The following is a 22251-nucleotide window of genomic DNA, read 5'->3' as shown; positions in this document are numbered from 1 at the left end:
CCTCTCCAAAGGCCCTGCTGACCCTGGTCTGGCCCAGGAAGTGCTGGGGGAAGGCATGACTTGAGGCATTGGCAAAAACTGCCGGTCTGGGGACCAGTCCCCTTCATGATGGACCCCCATAGGCCCAAAGGTAGCTGGGGGTGACACCGGGTCTGATCCCTGTCGCTGTGCTGGAGGGAGCCCTGCTGGAGATGTTTGTAAGGCAGCTTCCAGCTTCTTTTCAAGCGCTTTGATGCGCTTTTCGGCCTCCTTGATAGAAGAGGTGGAAGCAGGAGAATGAGGGGCCTTTGCCTTCTCCTTTCCCTTCCCCTTTGGCTTGTCTTTTGGTGGCCTAGGGGAAGCGGGCTTATCGCTGACTTGGCGATCCTCCATAGTACTCACAGTGCCTGGTACCTCACAAGCTCGTGGATCCCAGAAATTAGATTTATTTGCCTCCGGTTGCCTTGTTTGCTGCCTCCGTCGAGTCATGCAAAATGGCGCCTCGTTATTCCTGAGCCTGCGCCTGCGCCCTGGGCTTCCTGGCCCTTCGCGCTCTTTCCGCCGTCGGGGGGGGAGGAGCGATTTTTCGCGCCTAATGACGCGTTCTCCTCGTTTCCAGCCCCCAACATGGCGGCGCCCGCGCCTCTGCGGCGTCCGGGATGTTTTTCGGGTCGCTCCGGGCTCCGGAGCTGGGACCCGCTTCTCTCCGGCCTCCGCGTCTCTGTGAGAGGGGCCACGGCTTTCCCAGCTGTTCGCGGCTCTCGGCGGCTGTTCCGGCGACTCCAATGGCCTCAGCGGCAGCCGCCGCGCTGATCTCCCGATCAGCTGTGAAGCGGCTCCATGCCGGCCGATCCGGGACGTTTCCGAGCCTCCCAGTGGAGGGGCATTCCCCTCCACCTTCGGCTCACAGCCCTGGTATGACCTCGAAGGTCAGGGACCCCAGGCTGGCTGCTCCTCTGCGGGGTGTTCCCTCGGGGGGAATGCAAAACCCCTGAGGAGGATCGTTGGGGGTGCTGCCCACGGAGGGCAGAGACCCCATCTCCTGTTCCTCTTCTGACTTTCCAATCTGAAAGAGAAAGAAAAACAGATTAAACAGGTTTATACATTTTATTTACTATTATTAAATCAATTTAACCCCTTATAGGGTCTCTCAACAAACTCAGCATGTCTCTACACTTAGACTGAGTTTTTAAAACTGGCTCATGGGGAGAGCAGAGGGGGCGGTGCTCAATTAATATGTATAAATTAACTCAGTCTCTACCAATAGGATTGGAGTAATACCCATGTTGGACTCTCCTTCCAGATGCAATGGAGAATAACACAGACAATACAGTCATATCTCAAAAAAATTCAGAGCAAGGCCAAGAAAATAAGTTGATACTCAGGAAAATGCTAAGACTGATCTAGCTTAATTGTAATTTAATCAAAAGTATTTTCTCTCAATCTATGGATGTTTTACTGTTCTTTTTATTTCACATGAATAATTATAATTTAGCAGTAATCTCATCATTCCTATCACCCATTTCCTCCCATGTTGCCTGTATGACTGTAACTTGTTACTTATATCCTAAGACTTTTATTAATATTGCTTCTTCATTGCTTATTTGACCCCTATGACAATCATTAAGTGTCGTACCACATGATTTTTGACAAATGTGTATTTTATTTTATGTACGCTGAGAGCATATGCACCAAGACAAATTCCTTGTGTGTCCAATCACACTTGGTCAATAAAAATTCTATTCTATTCTATTCAGATTGATTTGGTAGCCATTTCTAAGATTTGAGACCACCATATAATCTGTCCCCTCTGCTGTGACTCATTTATTCAAAAATAAAGGGAAATATTAATAGTAAATGGCATTGAAAAATAAGATCCTTGTCCTACTCTTTTATACGCGTCTAGAAATGATATTCCAATGTTAACAATTTTCTTCTACAGGATTAACAAGCCAGGAGAAGCAATGAGAGAAAGGTAAGGAGATAAATGACACATTAATATAGCAGTAACTATTCAACTCTCTTGTTTATTCTTCTTCTAGGAATCTTATGAAGCAGGCCACTGGAGCAGTACAATTGCTTTCAAAATTACTCATCTCAGTTTTTAAAAAAGCGTCTTGAAATTGTCATTTTAATTATTAGATGTGGTTGCAGAGAAGAACTTAAAATGTTTATTATAGCATATAATCACCTCAAACATATGATCAGAACTTCATTCACCTTCTGCATATTACAGGTTCATCTGTATTAGCACTATTTATCTTAACTTTTAGCAGTTTGGGCTAAATCTGTCTTAAAATGTAAATTCCCTCTGCTAAGGGAGCTACTAGAGAAGGCCTAATTACAGAATTCCACACAACAGAAACACACACACACATATCCATTACTTGGTTGTGGTAAGCGTGATAAGGATGGCGGTGTTAGCCCTGCAGAAGGTATTTTCTTTCCTGTTGGTGTCTTGTACTGAAATAACAAATACAATATCCATTAAGCCAGTAATTTAACAGGTTAAATAATCTTCCACAACCATGCTGATCCAGTGTTACATTTCTAGTGTCCCATATTTAAGGCAAACTCCCTACCCTTTTTCTGTATTACAATTAAAGCATGTTACTTTGTTTTTAACAAGCATGATAACTTGTTAAATTAAGGAGGAACTTCCAACAAAGAGAGGTATTGTAAAAGAACAAGAATAAACCAGTATGACCTGTGTGTTATTTGCTACTAAAGCACATCAATCGAACCACAGACCAATGGCCAGTGTCCAGGAGTTACAGTGGTACCTCTACCTAAGAACGCCTGTACTTATGAACTTTTCTAGGTAAGAACTGGGTGTTAAAGATTTTTTTGCCTCTTCTCAAGAAACATTTTCTACTTAAAAACCTGAGCCTCTGAAACTGTAACTGGAAAAGGCAGGGAGAAGCCTCCGTGGGGCCTCTATAGGAATCTCCTGGGAGAAAACAGGGCTGGAAAAGCCGTGGAGAATAGGCGTTGATTGCTTACCTGAACGCCTCTTCTCGTACGGTGAGCGGGTACAGCAGTCACATGGGTTGCTCACGTCCAATCCGATGGAACTGAGCCTAGTATTAAAAAAGCTTGCCGGATCCGCCCCTTCCCCAGAATTCGCGAATCCATAGACTAGGCTCAGTTGTGAAGCTCTGTAGTGTTCAACTCTCATTGTTAGAGAAAGAAAGGTATAGAAAGGTAAAGAAGACACATACAAGGGCGGGAAGTGACTGCTGTACCCGCTCACCGTACGAGAAGAGGCGTTCAGGTAAGCAATCAACGCCTATTCTCCGTACTGAAGGAGCGGGTCCAGCAGTCACATGGGACATACCCAATAGATGGTCCCTAGGGTGGGATTAGATTGCTATCGTGTGAGATAACGGATTGGAGTACCCTTCTGCCGAAGGCAGCGTCCGCTGAAGCGTAAGAATCAATCTTGTAGTGCCTGATGAAGGAATTTGGCGAGGCCCAAGTAGCTGCTTTGCAGACCTCCTCCAACGGGGCTTGAGTCGCCCAAGCGGCCGAGGTGGCTGCGCTCCTGGTGGAATGCGCTGTGATGTTCCTTGGAACGGAGAGGGAGGCCGACTCATAGGCCTTAGATATAGTCCCTCTGATCCAACGGCCCAGTACTGTTGAAGACACTTTGGCCCCCATGACTCTGGGATGATAGGCTACAAAAAGTGCTTCTGACCTCCGAAAGGGTCCTGTGCGTTGGATATATATTCTCAGCGCTCTGATGAGATCCAGGGTGTGCCATCTAATTGCCAAGGGATGGTCTCGTTGGAGGCAGAAGGAAGGTAGGACAATATCCTGAGATCTGTGGAACATGGAACTGACCTTGGGTAAGAAGGTGGGGTCCAGTCGCAAAACTACCTTGTCCTGATGGAATTGACAAAGGTCCTGCCTGATTGAGAGGGCAGCCAGCTCCGAAATGCGTCGGGCAGAGGTAATAGCCACCAGAAAGGCTACCTTAAAGGATAGGTATCTGAGGGATGCCGATTTTAGGGGTTCGTATGGAGCCTGCGTGAGGGAATGGAGAACCCGTGGCAAATCCCAGGATGGATACCTGTGGACCTTGGAAGGTCTGAGGTTGGCTATGCCCTTGAGGAATTCCTGAACTTCAGGGAAGGATCGGAGAGGCTGTCTGCGGGGGCCCCCCAGGACAGATGAGATGGCTGCCAGATGACGCCGGAGGGTGCTGGTGGAAAGCCCTTTATGGAAGCCTTGCATAAGGAAGGAAATAATTCTGTGTATGGGAATGCACAGAGGGGAGAAACCTTCCTGTAGACACCACTGGTGAAACTTGGACCACGTGTGGTCATAGATTCGATTGGTCGAGCCCCTTCTGGCCTTTAAGATGACCTCCACTGAATCGGGGTCATGGCCACGCAGTTCTAAATCTCTCCTGATAACAGCCAGGCGGTGAGGTGGAACCACTCCGGGTCTGGATGGAAAGAGGCCCCCTGCCGCAGCATATCCCCCGAAACGGGGAGTCGCCAAGGGTCCTGGACGGACAGCTGTTGGAGATCCGCGAACCAGGGCCGGCGGGGCCAATGAGGGGCGATTAAGATTACTCGGGCCCTCTCGGTGAGGACCTTGTGAATCACGTCCGGGAGGATTGGAATTGGAGGAAATGCGTAGAGTAGGCCTGGAGGCCATGGACTCCGGAGGGCATTGATTGCTTCCGCTCCCGGGGATGGAAATCTGGCATAGAAGCGAGGGAGTAGGGCGTTCGCATTGGTCGCGAAGAGATCCAGGACTGGTAGGCCGAATCTGAGGGTGATTTGATGGAACAGGTCTTGATGGAGGTTCCACTCTCCTGGGTCTATCGTTGCTCGGGATAGCCAATCCGCCTGGACGTTGAGACTCCCGGAGATGTGATCGGCTAGGAGCGACTGGAGATGTTTTTCCGCCCAAAGGCCCAACTTGAGGGCCTCCCTCATGAGAGCCTTGGATCTCGTGCCCCCCTGTCTGCAGATATGGCTTTTTGTGGCAATGTTGTCGGTGAGAATGAGAACGTGCCGGTTGGGGATGCGAGGAGAGAAATGCTTCAGAGCCAGGGAAACGGCTCTTAACTCTAGCCAATTGATTGGCCTGGAAGCTTCCTGCGGGGACCACGTGCCCTGGGCTATCATCCCCTGGGCGTGGGCGCCCCATCCCGATAGACTGGCATCTGTGGTGATGACAAATTGATCCGGGCACCTGAACGGGGATCCTTTGTCCATGGCCGGAGACTTCCACCACTTGAAGGATCTGCGAACACTCAGTGGTATGACAATGCGTCGATTTGAGTTGCTGTGCCCCGATCTCTGAAAAGGTAACAGGAGCCACTGGAGTTCCCTAGCATGAAGGCGAGCCCAGGGAATGATGCCTATGCATGACACCATCTTCCCCAAAAGGGAAGATAGAGTGACTATGGCTACTGAAGGATTAGATAAAATGTTAGAAATTAACTCCACTATACTGAGTTTTCTCTCGGGAGAGAGAAACACCTGGGAGGATTCTGAATCAATAATGGACCCCAGGTGAGCAATGGATGTGGAAGGTTGGAGATGACTTTTATCAAAATTGATGGAAAATCCATGGTCCTGAAGGACTGACATGGTAACAGAAAGGTCTGTTTTCACTTTCTCTAGGGAGTTCCCATGAATCAAAATATCATCAAGATAACATAAAATGTGAATAGGAAACGCCCGGATATAGGCCGCCAGGGACCCCAAGAGTTTTGTAAAAACCCGAGGGGCTGAGGAAAGGCCAAAAGGCATCGCCCTATACTGGAAGTGCCTACGTTGAAAGGAAAAACGTAAAAATTTTCTGTGGCATTTGGCTATTGGAATGTGAAGGTAGGCCTCAGTGAGGTCCAAGGAAGTCATGAAATCTCCCGAGTGGATGGCGGCCAAAATAGAAGGCAAGGAGTGCATCTTAAACTTCCTATATTTTATGAATAGGTTTAGTTTCTTTAAATCCAAAATAGCTCTCCAACCTCCGGAGGACTTTGGAACCATAAATAAAATGGAGTAAAAACCTAGGCCCCTCTGATCGGAAGGGACCGGTTGAATGGCTCTGATGGACAATAGATGAGAAATGGCCTCCTCCATACGGTTACAATCAGAGGATGACCTGGGAGAAGGGCAGGAAATAAAACGTCTTGGGGGAGGAGAAGTAAATTCTAAAAGAAGACCTGTTTGAACAGTGTCAATGACCCAAGGGTCTTTGGAGGTGAAACGCCAATTAGAGGCGAAATGAGCTAGGCGACCTCCTATGGGAATAGAGGAAGGGTTACCATCTAGGTTTCTTTGAAGCCCTGTTAGATGAAGCTCCCCTTTGGAAACGAAACCCTCTACCCCTGGAGTTCCTACCTTGGGAACGAAAGCGGGGGGAATACTGACCTGGAGACCTCTGATAGGACGCCGCTTGGTCTTGCTGGCGCCCTGGGCGACGAAAGGACTGCGTTTTGGTAGCCTTTTTTGTGGTTGGACCCAAAACTTTCTTCTTGTCCGTGGTTTCCGTGAGGAGTGGATCCAGAAGATCACCGAAGAGCAGGTCGCGCTTCAAGGGCCCCTGGGATAACTGCCACTTTTGGCGAACTCCCGCTTGCCAAGGGCGAATCCATAGGAGTCTTCTTGCCGTTGTAGAAGCTGCAATAGACTTAGCAGAAAATCTAGTAGATTGCAAGGTGGCATCAGCCACGTACTGGGCAGCTGCAAAGACCTTGTTGAAGTCTTGTTGACCTCTCAAGTCATCGGGAGGAATATGCTGTTGCAGTTGGCGAAGCCACAGCAGCATGGCTCTGGAAAAAAAGGAAGCCGCTGCAGAACTTTTAATGGCCCAGGAATCAGAGGTGAATCCCCTTTTGAGCATTTGCTCAATGCGCTTGTCCTCTGGGCGGAGGACTTCCTCCGCCTCTCCTGGCACAGCCGCTGCCGAGTGAAGAATCTTGACAGGTTCATCCGGTTTAGGAAAGGATAGAAGTTCCTCATAGGAAGAGGAAAGTTTGTACAACTTTCTGTCCTTGGTGGAGGGATTAAGGCCAGAGGCTGGAAATTCCCACTGTTTGAGTAAGGCATCTTTAAACAATTTAGGCATAGGAATTACCTCGTTATCCTCCTGTTCCTCTGTGAAGTAAGGTAAATTCTCCTCCGGGGGATCAGTGGAAGTGGAGGCTTGTTTCTCCTGGGCCGCTAATCCCGTAGAAATTCTAGCTTTGAGGAGAAGAGATTTGAATAATTGAGAGGGGAAAATAGTAATTGGAGGGGGAACCTTTATTTGGGATTCCTCATCATCAGATAATCCCTGGAAAGGGTCCTCATCATCCTCCATCTCCTCGTATTCATCCTGGGAGGAATCTGAATCATCCTGAATAGGAGCTCTGACCGCTGGGGAAGAACCCAAGGGGCGGGAGGGACGAGAAGGAGGAAGAGGTAGAGGAAGCGCATTGATGGTGGAGAGTTTGGCATCAATGGCTTTGGACAACACAGCAAAAATAGACTGGAACTCAGGAGGTAAATTGGAAATATCAGCAGAAATGGCAGAAGAATCCCTAAAGGCCTGGGAAGATCCTGGCTGGGGGGAATCTTCAATAATATCTGGTTCCTCTGGACCTATGCCCCATAGGTTAGGTTGGGGTCTGTCTAGGTTTGGCTCATCCAGAGATAACACAGGGACCCCAGAAGGAGGCAGGCTAGAGGCCTCTGGGGGGTCTTGGCTACTGATTACTTGGGCCTGCACTTTCAAACGTTTTGCTGATTTGTCATGAATTTTTTGTAGGGCTAGGTCCCTTCTCTTCTCGGCCCTGGTGACCTTGGTCGGGGGGCGGGCCCCTGGAGAAGAGGAGGAAGAGGCCTGGGGGATGCTAGTAATCTCATCGCCAGTAGGCCTGGCCTCTCTGGGACCTTTAGTTGTGCCTCTCTTGGGAAAAGAAGCCATAGTCTGACAATTAACAGAAGACAAGGCTGAGCCAATAATTAAATAATAAGGAGAAGAATTTCAGGGACTTCCCAAGAGGAATGGATCCTGCTTCGAGGCCTCGAAGCTGCTGAAGAGTGAGGACAATCTGGGCAAACCCAGAGTTCGTGCCCCCAAATCCAGCGGGGCCAGCCTCCCTAAACTTTATAATTAAGTAAAACCAAGGCACTCTGGTTGGAGGCTTAGCCGGTGGAGAATTTAGCCTGGGACCCCCAAGGCCCGCTCCGGGATCCACGCGGTGGACTGAGGCCTACGCGGCTGGCAGGAGGCCAACACGAGAGGCCTAGATTTAAAAAAGGGCGCGAAGGCCTTCGCGCCGAAAAGATCGCTCCGTAGAAATTCTTAAGGGAAAAGCGATCGACTAAGTCCAGGAGACTGGAAGGCGTCTCACTCCGCAGGAGGTATTTTTTTTTAGCCCTTAAATATATTTATACGATAAATAATCAATAATGTAATCGATAAATACTTGCACCAGGACCTCCAGGCCAAGGGATTAGAAGAATCCACTAGCGGCCGCAGGAATCGTAACCGGCAAAACCGCCGGGGGAAAACGAAACCGCAACTTCTCCTAAGGGAAAAAGCCGAGCCGCTTTTTTACTTTTTTTCTTAAACGGCTGGCGCAATGGTGCAAGTAATAAATAAAGACAATAAATCTTACTATTTTTTGAAGGAAAGATCGAAGGGAAGGTGTTAGAATGTTGAACGAGCTATCACATACAACCGCAGGATATGCGAACTGAGCGAATTCTGGGGAAGGGGCGGATCCGGCAAGCTTTTTTAATACTAGGCTCAGTTCCATCGGATTGGACGTGAGCAACCCATGTGACTGCTGGACCCGCTCCTTCAGTACGGAGAAGTCTCTGTGGGGCCTCTCTAGGAATCTCCTGGGAGGAAACAGGGCCTCCACCTTCCCTGTGGTTTCCCCAATCGCACGCGTTATTTGCTTTTACATTGATTCCTATGGGAAAAAATTGCTTCTTCTTACAAACTTTTCTACTTAAGAAGAGGTACCACTGTATATTCAACACATATAGAGAGTCATAGGCTCTGATGGTTGTTCTTGGAGAACTGTAGCAATAGTTCTCCAAGATCACAAAAAAGAGAAGACTCCTTTCCTTTCTTTCTACCTTTTCCGCCCTAACTCCTAAGTAACATGACAAATCTGTAAAGCATGAGCTCTAACACTGAACAATGATCTTTAACACTGAATCGAAATTAATTCTATGTAATAGAAGTGTAAAGTAAAATTAGTATTGGATTACACATGGAATGTATGGTTTGGCTTGGCTAACCTTTGTTTCTTATTTCCCCTTCTGAAGAATGGAAATAACTCTAAACTTATCATAAGTATAGATACTAATGCAATTGAAAATTTGTCATGATTAAATTATGGAGTCTATTGCCATAAGGATGCTGTGACAGCCAAGATATTGGATAACAACAAATGGCTATATTTATAAATGAATGAATATAAGCTTACTTTTACATAAATTATTTATGTGACTAAATACGTATTCTACATAATAAAGCAAACATTGAAAAGACTTCAAAGCAAAAAGGGTACTTTTGGAAAATGATTTAAGACAAAGTGATTAGACTTTGAGATTTGTTTTGACTTTTTATTTCTTCAATGAAACAGCTAAAATAATTAAAATAATGGCCCATCTGTAATGTGCAACTTTCCATAAAGGCTTATAAAAAGCAATGTGTATGGGTTCTGTATTAATTAATTACTCCTGGTTTCTTAGCTTCTTCCCAGATTTTGTCAGATTGTTTTATTAGTTTCTTAAATATCCAAAAGGAACAATGGAATGGGATGGAATAGCAGAAGCTGAAAGGGACCTTGAAGGTCTTCTAGTCTAACCCCCTTTCAGTTAGGAAACCCTATAACATTTCAAACAAATGATTCTTCAAACTCTTAAAAACTTCCAGTGTTGGAGCATTAACAACTTCTGGAGGCAAGTTTTAAGAACTTCCAAGTTGTGACTTAACTTTAAGACATGTTTGTGTTTAAAACAGTAAAATGGTGAAAAGAATGAAATGATGGATAGTAAATTTATTTACCTGTGTTCGAGCAGGAGGCTTCACTTTAATTTCACTAACCACTTTCCCTTTACTAGAAATACGTGCTGCCTGTTCTTTGCAGAAATTGATATGTCGATCGGCTGCACTTTCATTAAATCGCCTCTGGCAGTATGGGCACTGAATATAATCTATATTCAACAAAAAATTATGCAATACAAATATAACACAAATGGCTCTTCATTAATTCACTCAATTGACCAACACAATTTTGCTTTCAAGACAGCCTTAGAATTAAAATCCTGATGTAATAACATTAATAACAGCTGCTATTTCCACCAAAAATGTGTGTGTGTGTGTGCTTTGAATATTTCATTGGACTATATAAATTCTGGAGGGGAGGGGGAAATATAGTATATCAATCTGTAGAATGTATGTAAATTATCAAGTTACTGGAACACTCCATTATTTTCTCTTAACCCCTCAGCTAAAAACAATCTTCACTTTATTTCTGTCTACCTTCACAATTTCCAGATCTCTTTCAAAATTTTGAGAATAATCAGGGAACCAATCAGTTCTTTTCCATCTAATCAATAGAACTCTTTAAAGGAACATATTCCAACTACATCCCACCCACTGAACTGCTTTAGAGTTCAGCAGTAATAAACAGCCCTTCACCTCTATTTCATACGTGCTAATATTGTGAAGATTTTAAAAAAGAATCATGGTATCAGATCTGGGTCTGTGTCATTCATAAAAGATATACAGTATATAATTAAAACTTTGCATATAGAGAAGACAAATATACAAAACAGACATGATGGGGACAATCTAATTTTTTTTCAAAGCATCCATTGCTCCTTAATCTCTGAATTTAAAAAAAAGGATATAGAGGATTTTGGATATAAAGATATCCGGATATAAAAATATATCTGCCCTAAACAAGCATGGTGACCATGTATGATTGATTAATAGAGTTTTGTAAATATTCAAAAATAATACTGCATGAACATATGCTAAAATATATACAAATTATATACCAGGATCATAAGAAGGAGGTGGTGGCGGCGGCAATTTTCCACCTTCTTTAAGAACCTGATCTACTCCTTTGGCTGCTCTTATAGCTGCTATCAGGTCCTCGTGCTTTCGTCTCCAGCTTGATGGTTTCTTTGGAGGTTCTGGCTAAGGAGACAACACAGATAGCAGACCTAGGTTTGCAATGTAAAATGTATGATTTCTCTTGTACTCAGTACAGTAGGCAATAACCCAAACACCACCAGTTGAATACAAAATATTGTATTATTTTTTAACCAGGCTATCTGTCAAACTACACTTACTGTATTTTTCAGAGTATAAGACATACCTTTTTCCTACCTAAAAGAGGCTGAAAATTTGAGTGCGTCTTATACTCCAAATGTAGCTTTTTCAAAGCTTCCCCCCCCCCCCAGTTCTAATGAGGTGCTAACGATCTTCCCGGTTTGCAGCATTTTTTAAATTCCTACTCCCTCCCAAGTAGTTTTTTCCAGGCCTAAGTCTTTACAGGCTTGTTTTCATTCCTACTTTTTCAGCCCTAATCAGGGGATAAAATAATGTACGGAAGCTGAACAGACTAAGGACACTAGCCAAATGAATGCCTGATAGGTAGATTCCCTCTCCTCCCATTTTTCTTCCCCAAACTAAGGTGCATCTGATACTCAGAAAAATATGATAGTCTTTGAGATAAGCGCTGTCATAGCACTTATGAAAAATAGGCAAACAAAAAGTAAATTTAATGTTCCATGCAAACTGAACTCCAAGAACAATGTCTGTTTATAATCACTTCCTATTCTGAATGCTTGTTGCATTTTCCCTATTGTCATTAAGGAGAGCTATTTTCTTGTTTTCAATATTTCAATATATTTGAATTAGGTACTACAGTCAACTTAAAAGTAATTACTGTTATATTAACTGCTGACATAGGAATACGTAACTATTAATTTAAAGCATTGCGTCTACCCAATACCAACAAAATATACCTAGTACAGAATATACAATTATGTATTTTGTATCTTTCTCTTAGGGAGAAGGCTAAGCTTCTGAGATGAAGCAATATTCAATAGAACACAATAATGTTGTCTGTTTTTTCAGTTTTCTTTTAAAAAAAACTTATCATAGACAATCAAATGCTAAACTCTTGCATTGTTCCTAGTGGCATATTACCCTGCTCTAGTTTTCAATATCGGCTGCAATTTTTCAGGATTTCGAGGTCATATAATAGCTTCTATAGTATAATAAAATAACAGAATCTACTTCTAGTCAAACTTAACTTTTCCTTAATGAAAACATCATGTGTTTTCAATTTTCTTGCAAGTACTGCTGTATAAATTATTTGCATCTACCTTTTTCCAAAACTAACCTACAGCCCTAGTATTCCTAGTAATATACAATCTTTTGAAATCAGTATTTTGAGTTGATGATAAAGATAATTATATGATTAAGTTCCTTAATCAAAGAAAAAAATAAATCAGTATACTACTTTGAGTAAGTTCCTAAAAGCTCATTACATATTTGCAACCAATATTACATACTTTTAAAATAATAACTGTATTTCAGCATTTATGAACTTACCCGTGGTTTTATAGGCTTTACTGTGGAAATATCAGTTCCCTCTGCTCTCTGTCTACTAGAGTCAAATGCTTTTCTTTTTTTAGCAGCAGTTTTTTGGCAAATGGGGGAATGCTTTTTCTGTGAAATTAAAGTTTAAAAAATGGAATATTTATATTTGGATAAAAAAAAATCATTATTGGTCTATGTCAAGTAAGAGACGCAAAGAACCCAAGATATAAAGCTTACAGGAAGTCCTCAACATACAACTATAATTGGACCAGAATTTTGGTTGATAAGCAATGTGGTCATTAAATGAATCATATGATCAGACCTGATTCTACTACTATTTTAATCATGACTGTTAAGCAAACTACTGTAGCTGTTAAGTACTACATTGCATTAAGTTTTCTTGTCAGAAGCAAGCTTGAAAGGTCCTAAGCCACAATCATATTGTAGGACGCTGCAACTGTCATAAATGCGAGCCTGTTTTGAACCACCCAAACCGCAATTACAGTGGTACCTCATCTTACGAACGCCTCTTCTAACGAACTTTTCAAGATACGAACCCGGTGTTTTAAGATTTTTTTGCCTCTTCTTCCGAACTATTTTCACCTTACAAACCCAAGCCGCTGCTGCTGGGATGAAGGGGTTTATTTCCCCCCCTTTTTTTAAGAAAGAAAAGGGAGGGGCGGCTTAGAGGGGTAAAAGACTCCATTTAAATAACTAGGAGAACAGCGTGTTTGCAAGCACTGAAAGAGTGTCTTTTTAAGAAAGAAAAGGGAGGGGTGGCTTAGAGGGGTAAAAGACTCCATTTAAATAACTAGGAGAACAGCGTGTTTGCAAGCACTGAAAGGGTGTCTTTTTAAGAAAGAAAAGGGAGGGGCGGCTTAGAGGGGTAAAAGACTCCATTTAAATAACTAGGAGAACAGCGTGTTTGCAAGCACTGAAAGAGTGTCTTTTTAAGAAAGAAAAGGGAGGGGTGGCTTAGAGGGGTAAAAGACTCCATTTAAATAACTAGGAGAACAGCGTGTTTGCAAGCACTGAAAGAGTGTCTTTTTAAGAAAGAAAAGGGAGGGGCGGCTTGGAGGGGGAAAAGACTCCATTTAAATAACTAGGAGAACAGCCTGTTTGCAAGCACTGAAAGGGTGTCTTTTTAAGAAAGAAAAGGGAGGGGCGCCCCCCTTGCCTTTCGTCCTTCCCACTCACTCTTTAGCCTAGCCTTGCTTCTTCCACCCGCCCCCTTTAGCTGCTCCTCCCTGCCCTCTGTTCGCCTCCCTTCTAAAGTTTGGGATTTTCCTGAAGGATTTGCACGCATTATTTGCTTTTACATTGATTCCTATGGGAAACATTGTTTCATCTTATGAACTTTTCACCTTACGAACCTCTTCCTGGAACCAATTAAGTTCGTATCATGAGGTACCACTGTATTTGACAGCAGGCATAGTGTGATGGTCCTGGCCACAACGCACTACAAGTCCGTGAGTTCCTGGCCAAACACCAGATGCCAATGCTGCCCCACCCCCCTATAGTCCTGACGTCGCCCTAGTAGACTTCTTTTTGTTCCCAGCCCTGAAAGGATCCCGTTTTTCGTCCATAGAGGAGATCCAATCAGCTGTGATGAAGACCTTGTGAGAGGTCCCTGAAGATGCCTTCCAGGGCGCATACCGGTCATGGCAGAGTCGCTGGAAAAAATGTGTAGTGGCCCAAGGACAGTTCTTTGAAGTATTTTAAGTGTTTGTGCAAATCTGTTCAATAAATTACTTTTAAAGAATTGCATTACTTTTGGAATGCACCCTGTATATACTGCCCCATAATGCTTTGCAGCATCACTGAGTGGTTTACAAATGTCCGTTTATTTCTCCCAACAATTTGGCTCCTCATTTTATTGATCTTGGAAGAATATAAAGCGAAGTCAACCTTCAGATCAGTTAGGCTCTAATTCCAGGCTGTGGGCAGAGTTAGCCTGCAATATTGCATTTTAACCACTGCGCCTCCGGAGCTTCTAGCATTTCTCATCTTGATTTAAATAAATTCATCTGACATTATATTCAGGTACTCATACTTACTAATGCAGATTGGGAAAAAGTCCTTCCACAAATCCGACAAGGTAACAATTCTTCAACCTGTTGTGCATTTGTATAATCTGAAAAAAAAAAGATTAAAACAATTGTTGGGGCAACAGGAATCCTATTTAACATTTCTTAGCCAATAACAATATGTTGATCTACTTAAAATGGGCTGATACTGAATCTTAAACTATAATTATAATTATGAACTTGTAGATTTATTTCAGAAAATGCTCTTTAAAGATGGAAATATTCTGCATTTCTTACTTGTAAGCATAACATATCCTTTTCCCAAGCTTTGTCTACAATACTGATAAATGTATAGTCCTTGGAAAGATTCCCTGATAGATCAATAATAGTTTTAAAAAACTGAACTAATTTGAAGGACTTGGATGGTAAAATCAAAGAATTCAAAAATACAGTGATACCTTGTCTTACAAACTTAATTGGTTCCGGGACGAGGTTCTTAAGGTTAAAAGTTTGTAAGATGAAACAATGTTTCCCATAGGAATCAATGGAAAAGCGATTAATGCATGCAAGCCCAAAATTCACCCCTTTTGCCAGCCGAAGCGCCCATTTTTGCACTGCTGGGATTCCCCTGAGGCTCCCCTCCATGGGAAACCTCACCTCTGGACTTCTGTGTTTTTGCGATGCTGCAGGGGAATCCCAGCATCACAAAAACGAGTGCTTCGCTGGCAACGGAAGTCCGGAGGTGGGGTTTCCCAGCAAAGGGAGCATCAGTGAAATCGCAGAATTGCAAAAACACCGAAGTCCTCGAAAACCCACCTCCGGACCTCTGTGTTTTTGCGATGCTGCGATTTCACTGAGGTTCCCTTTGCTGGGAAACCCCACCTCCGGACTTCCGTTGCCAGCGAAGCGCCCGTTTTTGCGCTGCTGGGATTCCCCTGCTGGGATTCCCCTGCAGCATCACAAAAACACGGAAGTCTGGAGGTGGGGTTTCCCATGGAGGGGAGTCTCAGGGGAATCCCAGCAGTGCAAAAACAGGTGCTTCGCTGGCAACTGAAGTCTGGAGGCGGGGCATCCCAGTGGCGGCGGTGGGTTTGCAAGGTGAAAATAGTTTGTAAGAAGAGGCAAAAAAATCTTAAACCCCGGGTTTGTATCTCGAAAAGTTTGTATGACGAGGCGTTTGTAAGACGAGGTGTCACTGTATAAGAATCTGGACTCTTATTTGTATTCTGCAATGCTTCCCATTAAACATTAAAAAACCCCATGTGTTTTCTTTTTCAAAAAATTTGCTTATTTAATTTAAAATAGGGTAGAGTGCATAGTATTCCATTTTTAAAAAAATTAAAACAAAGCATACCATAGCATTCAGAATGTTTTGGTAATTAAACTGGGCAAGAAAATGAATAATTCTATAAGCACAAAGGACTGGTCATACTGCAAACAATATAATAAATGTATAATATATTTATGTATACAGACTGAAAAAAAATGAGAATGTAACTCATGGTACTTGCCATTCACATATAAATTTTGGATTTTACATTTAGATTATCTGGAAAATTCATCAAAAGAAAAAAGGAAACAAAAACCATACTTTCCTAGCAATATATTAATAATATTAATATCCAAATTTTCCTGAAGGAGATTTAAAATGTATGTTGTCCTATCTGAATGTTTGTTCTATGTGCACTCTGGAGAGTCAAGTATGGGTTACTTCCTCATCTGATAGGCCAGGGACTGAGTTGCAAATTCTTTGGTCATGACTCTTCCTCTGGCTGAGCTCCAGTTTTTTCAGCCAAGACACAGATCTGAAGAAGACGTAGATCGTCCGATACTCCAACCACTCCTGGACCCCTGATTGTCTCATTGGCCAATAATAAGCCACCAGGATCACCAATGCTTCCTTCTCCATGATTTTCTGGATGACCCATGGGATCAGAGGGATGGAAGGAAAGGCATACAACAGTTCCTCTGGCCAAAGAAGTCATAGTGCATTGGTTCCCTTCTGCCCCTAGATTGTGTAATATGGAAAAGAATCATGAAAGTTGTGCATTCTAAGGCCTGGTGAATAAGTCTACAGACAGACATCCGAATCTGTCCACAAACTGATTGAAAAGAACTGGGTGGAGTTGCCATTCGGATTGGTTGAGCGTTGTTCTGCTCAGCCAATCCACTTGGATGTTGGCCACACCTGAAATATGGTCTGCTCGTAAGGAGCTAAGGTGAGACTCTGCCCAGGCACATAAGTTCGGAGCCTCATGCATCAACACTCTGGAGCCTGTTCACATGCACCTTTGTTGTGACATTGTCCATGAGTAGAAGTATGTGTTGGTTTGAGAAATCCCATTGGAAGTGATGGAGTGACAGAGGGCCCACTTTCAGCTTCAGCCATTTGATGTCGTTGAGGAGGTTCCATCTTTTGTGGTCCTTCAGCAGCCTGTGCTGCTGGTGGCTGATTCTGACAATGCAGAAGCTGATGTGTCAATGCGCTAGAAGCCTGTGCCTCTGGCACCAGAGTTGGACAGTGAGGAAACTGGAGAAGGCTCAGTGCCAGAGGTGGAGATTCAGCCAGGGCCTTCAGAACTTCCAGAATATCCCATCAGTGATGAGGAAGAAGAGGAGCCTATTCTCAATGCAAGGGCATACAGAGCTGCCAAAAGGTAGGAAAGGTTCCTCAGGAGGTCTCCTCGGGAGTAAGGCTTGGTGCTAATTTGCCACTCCTCTAGCCTAGGGATGATCACAAAGGAAGAAATTTGCAGGAAATAACATCATTCATATTCCTATTGTCTTGATTCCAGAAACGTCTGATCAGCTCTTGTTTTGCCAACCACCATGAATTCGCTGTTATCTACAAGTCTGTTTACTCAGAATTGAGTTATTATTTTGTAGACTCGGGCTGGCTGTTAATGAAGATGAATTAACAGCCGGTGTTCAGAAAAGACTGCTTTAAACAGTGTTTGATGACTACTAAGAAAGCTCATCAGTAGTCCTTAATTAGTAAACTAAGATTTGTAGAGACTTTGTGTGCGCTGCGTTCTTTGTGGTCCATAGCTGGGGCAGAACATCATGACCAACCACCATGAACGTCCTTGTTGTTGAGATTGACTCAACCAAATAAGCTAACGTATGTTATCAGGACAAATTGTACTGGCTCCTGAAATAATGAACCTTTCTCTATAGCGGGCAATGCCCATCATTCCTAGGAGCACATGACCTGACTGGGCATTTTGATGTGGAAGACTTTAATGTTTCCAAATGTAAAATAATGCATTTGGAGAAAAAGAATCCTCAATCTGAGTATTGTATTGGCAGTTCTGTGTTAGCAAAAACTTCAGAAGAGAAGGATTTAGGGCTAGTGATTTCTGACAGTCTCAAAATGGATAAACAGTGCAGTCAGGGATAGGGAAAGCAAGTAAAATGCTTGGCTGCATAGCTAGAGTTATAACAAGCAGGAAGAGGGAGATTGTGATCCCGCTGTATAGAGAACTGGTGAGATCACATTTGAGTTCAATAAATTGAGTTCAGTAAAGTTCCCAAAACAAGGCTCTGAAACCCCAACGTTTGGTGGGTGCACATCATTCACTTAATGATGCTTTTCAGATTTTTTCTGTGACCTCTTCTTGAAACTCTTATAACTTGTTGAGGGAACTGTTTTTTGTTTTTGCACTTGTATTTGCGGGATGGACTTTGTAAAAGGGTCCTCTGCCTTCTTTCTAGCCTTTTTGGGCTGGAACATTTCTCCATCTTGTGAAAAAGCCTTTGCTTAGAAAAAGCTGTTGTTCCAAGCTCCTCCAAGTGCTCACCACACCTGGGCTCCGAGCTGATTGGAGCTTTAGAGGGAAAAACATCCACAGAATGGCCTCCAGCATTGAGCCAAACACCAGCTGGCTCTAAAGGAGGCAGCCAATGTCGGGCTTCGAAGCCAGTCAGTTATATAGTCAAATTGTAAGCTGGTGTTTCAGGTACCACATGGTAATGGTGGCTAGCCTGTAATCGAACGCTGCGCTGGGCATGGAGGCTACACCTACCAACAAAAGCTCTAGACACCTTCCAGCGAATTTAAAACTCTTTTTTTAAAAATTCCAATAAAACCCAATTAAATCGAAATTAAAATTAATTACAACACTCCGAGTCTGCGGAGAGCAGCGGCATACAAATTTAATAAATAATAATAATAATAACTATACCACTGAATTATCTGGAGCAACTCAATCTGCATTCCTTCTGTACGAGTTGAAAAAACTGGAGCTCAGCCAGATGAAGAGGCGTGGCCAAAGAATTTTGCAACTCAATCCCTGGTCAGTCAGATGAGGAAATAACCCATACTTGGACTCTCCATAGCAGCACACAGGAGAATGAATGTTTCATTATCAAGTGAAATGTTTCTATTAAGCTTATTTGACTAGAAAACAAAGCTTCACAGGCAATGCAAAGAAGCTGTGAGTCACAGTTGATTATCAGAAGAATTTCAGTGTCTATTTCCCTGAAAAGAATATAGAATTGGGTGGATATTACTCAGTTCTGCCAGGGCCTACCACATTCCTAAAGAAAATAAATATTTAATAAAGAGCTTATACAGTTATTGCTCATACTCAGGTGATCTTGAGTATATGCCCTTATCTTAGATTTTCAAAATAATGTTAAGAAAATAATTATTTATAAATATATATTTTACAATGTTAATCACTTATGCAAATAAAAATCATTTATTATTTTTAAGAAACTAATTGCTTCTAATGATTTTCAACCAATCTAGAGGTATGTATTATGTTCTTTTGACATAATGGTACAAATAGTGCTTTACAATATTCAACAATTTCCATATGACTGAACAACAGTAGTACTGTATTTGCTTTCAACAATCTCCTATCTCTGTACTACAACTCTTGGCATATTTCCAACCAACCGCAGTTTTGATTTGCCAAAAACAAGTAATCTATTAGGAAACTAAACATTTCCTTTGTTTTTCAATGATGTAATACAAATAATGAAATCACGAATGATCTTAAATGTACAATCTTTCCATAGTGATTTATGTGCATAAATATAAATGACACAATTACATTACACATGTGCAACCACATACATTTTAAAAATACTATTAAAAATGAAGCTGGAACATTTGGGATATTATATTTTTAGCCATAGATTTCTGCATGTACATATAGAAAAGGAAGCAGGCAAATGTTTTTATTCATAATTCACAATGTAACATGTTTGCCAGCACTTTAAAGACCAGTTCATGGCAGAAATAATAGGAATTGTGTTCTGGGACCACATAATTCTTGGCTTAAAAGATCTAAGAATACCTCCCTGATCTCCAGAAAAAAAATGGAAGCAGGAAAAAGAATGTATAGCCAACATATTTTTAAAGAATTGTAGATAAGTTGCAAATGAATCTCAAATTAGAATTAAATATCCATAGATTAGAGCAAATTTAAACTTTTTAATGGGACATCTATTATTGTAATAATTTGGTTTTATGAGTTGAACTGGAGTTTGTGGGAGCAAACTAAAAAGCTACTAATCTAAATATATTTTCCAAAGAAAATAAAGCAGTATAATAAACAGAAATCAATTAGACACAATAAACATTTGACTGAAAGGGAAAATGGTGTTTCGGTAGGTAAGTAAATCCTGCCCTCTCCCACTTTCTCAAAGACATTCATCCATATGCCTCTCTATATGTACATTCTCAGTGGCAGATAAAATGTGAACTCAGACATAAACATTTTGACACAAAGAATGCTGATTCAGAAAAGGAGCAAACAGCTCAACAAATTCTAAAGCTTTTGTTCAGCGCATGTAATTTAATGTATTCACCCCATTACCTCACCATCTTAAGCTCAAAAATACGCATATTGCCATAACCCAAACTATTTGCTATACTGATTACTGTATTTTTCAGACTATAAGATGCACCTTAGTTTTGGGGGAGGAAAATAAGAAAAAAGCGGATTGGTGAGTGGATCAGCCTCCTGGAAAACCCCCAAATAGCTGTTCCCAGAGGTGAATTTAGTAACAGATTTGTTGGTTGTGAGCTTTGCCCCTTGCTTTCCCAGCCTCGAAAACCTCAATTTCAGAGAATTTTTTTCAGCTTCCAAAACCTCTGTTTGAGAGGCTGGGCAGTGTACATTCGGTGTATTAAGACACAACCAAGTTTTCACCCCTTTTTATACTCTGAAAAACACACTTAGTAAAGGTAAAGGTATCCCTGTCCAGTTATGTCCAACTCTAGGGCATGTTGCTCATCTTCATTTCTTGGCTGAAGGAGCCAGTGTTCTCTGAAGACATTTTCCATGGTCATGTGGCCACCATGGCTTATATGCCAAAGGCACACGGAATGCTGTTACCTTCCCATCGAAGTGGTACCTATTAATCTACTTGCATTTGCTTGCTTTCAAATTGCTAAACAGGAACTGAAGCATGAATGGAAGCTTCTCTTTAGACTCAGAGAGGCTTACAACATGTTAGCAATAGCACTTTTTAACAGAGCCAGCATATTGCCCCCACAATCCGGGTCCTCATTTTACCCACCTCGGAAGGATGCAAGGCTGAGTCAACCTTGAAACAGTGATGAGATTTGAACCGCTGACCTGCAGATCTAGCAGTCAGCTTCAGTGGCCTGCAGTACTGCACTCTACCTGCTGCGCCACCCCGTAACGAGTCTCTCTCATATACTACGTTTCACCTTTTAAGTTACATTACTGAAATTAATGTTTGCACGATATTCTAATTTTTCGAGTTTCACCTGTATATACAATGACATTGGCAAGCCAAAAAGCATCAGCGGCCATTAGTATATGGAAAAATGATATAAATCCAGAGCCATACACAATCAATACTGGAAGTCTGCTTACTTAATGTGAGTGAACATTTCATAATGAAATGAATCCACCATTATAAAGATAATAGTCTATGTAACAGTCTAGCTTTTCATTCGCTTCTACTCCAATTATGTTTGTGTGAAGTTCGGGGGACCTCATCACCCTTGAGTAGAACTGAAAGGTGTCTGGATGGTGCAGAAATCTTGAATCAATTCCTTCTGTTCCACCATGAAAATTCTAACATCCTGTTGGACTTTCCACATATTATTATTTATAGCGGAGATGTGCAACACAGCCAACTGTTGATGGAAAGCAGGCATGGTTTTTCTGTTGTCCCATTTACAGGAAAGATGGACTTAAAAATTTTATTACTGTCATTAATGGGTGAAAGGAGTATCTTAAGTACAGTACTTATAATACATCTTAAAAACCCTGGATTTTCTACGTTACGTCGATTTCTTTATCCGTCCATCTTACCATAAGATAATTCTGGGTGGTTTATAGTTATAAAAGTAAATCTATATTAAAACACAAACAAACAAACAAACAAACAAACAAACAAACAAACAAACAAACAAATAAATGAAATGGGTTTCGGATACAGATGTAGTTCTGATATTGTGAATAATTTCTGGATGAGTCAGTGGAGCAGCAGCATCACCCTCGTCCTACTTGATCTCTCACCCATTTTCATTACCTTTCCCCCCAGAATAGTTTTGGAGGATGGAAGTTTGGAGGATGATATTGTGATTCTACAGGGCTGGCCCTAGTTGGCGTTAGTAGAGTGGGCTCAAGGTTTTATACTTTGCTCCTGTTTAATATCTACATGAATC

The 22251-nt window shown here is 42.3% G+C and overlaps 1 protein-coding gene across 4 annotated transcripts in view; it reads right to left on the bottom strand.

The window, feature by feature from the left end:
* Nucleotides 1-22251, bottom strand: part of ZC2HC1A (zinc finger C2HC-type containing 1A) — a 41774-nt gene that overhangs the window by 8933 nt on the left and 10590 nt on the right. For all 4 annotated transcript variants that reach the window (XM_070747956.1, XM_070747954.1, XM_070747957.1 and 1 more), the window contains exons 2-6: nt 14625-14701; nt 12580-12696; nt 11013-11154; nt 10015-10163; nt 2367-2442 (exon numbers count right to left, since the gene is read on the bottom strand). In XM_070747956.1, the coding sequence (XP_070604057.1) occupies nt 2367-2442; nt 10015-10163; nt 11013-11154; nt 12580-12696; nt 14625-14701 (561 nt within the window). The remainder of the gene's footprint in view (nt 1-2366; nt 2443-10014; nt 10164-11012; nt 11155-12579; nt 12697-14624; nt 14702-22251) is intronic.

The sequence above is a fragment of the Erythrolamprus reginae genome, chromosome 3 (genome assembly GCF_031021105.1).
Source record: "Erythrolamprus reginae isolate rEryReg1 chromosome 3, rEryReg1.hap1, whole genome shotgun sequence".
Taxonomy (NCBI): Eukaryota; Metazoa; Chordata; class Lepidosauria; order Squamata; family Dipsadidae; genus Erythrolamprus; species Erythrolamprus reginae.
Note: the sequence above shows the minus strand (reverse complement) of the source record. Positions and strands in the feature narration are given on the sequence as shown.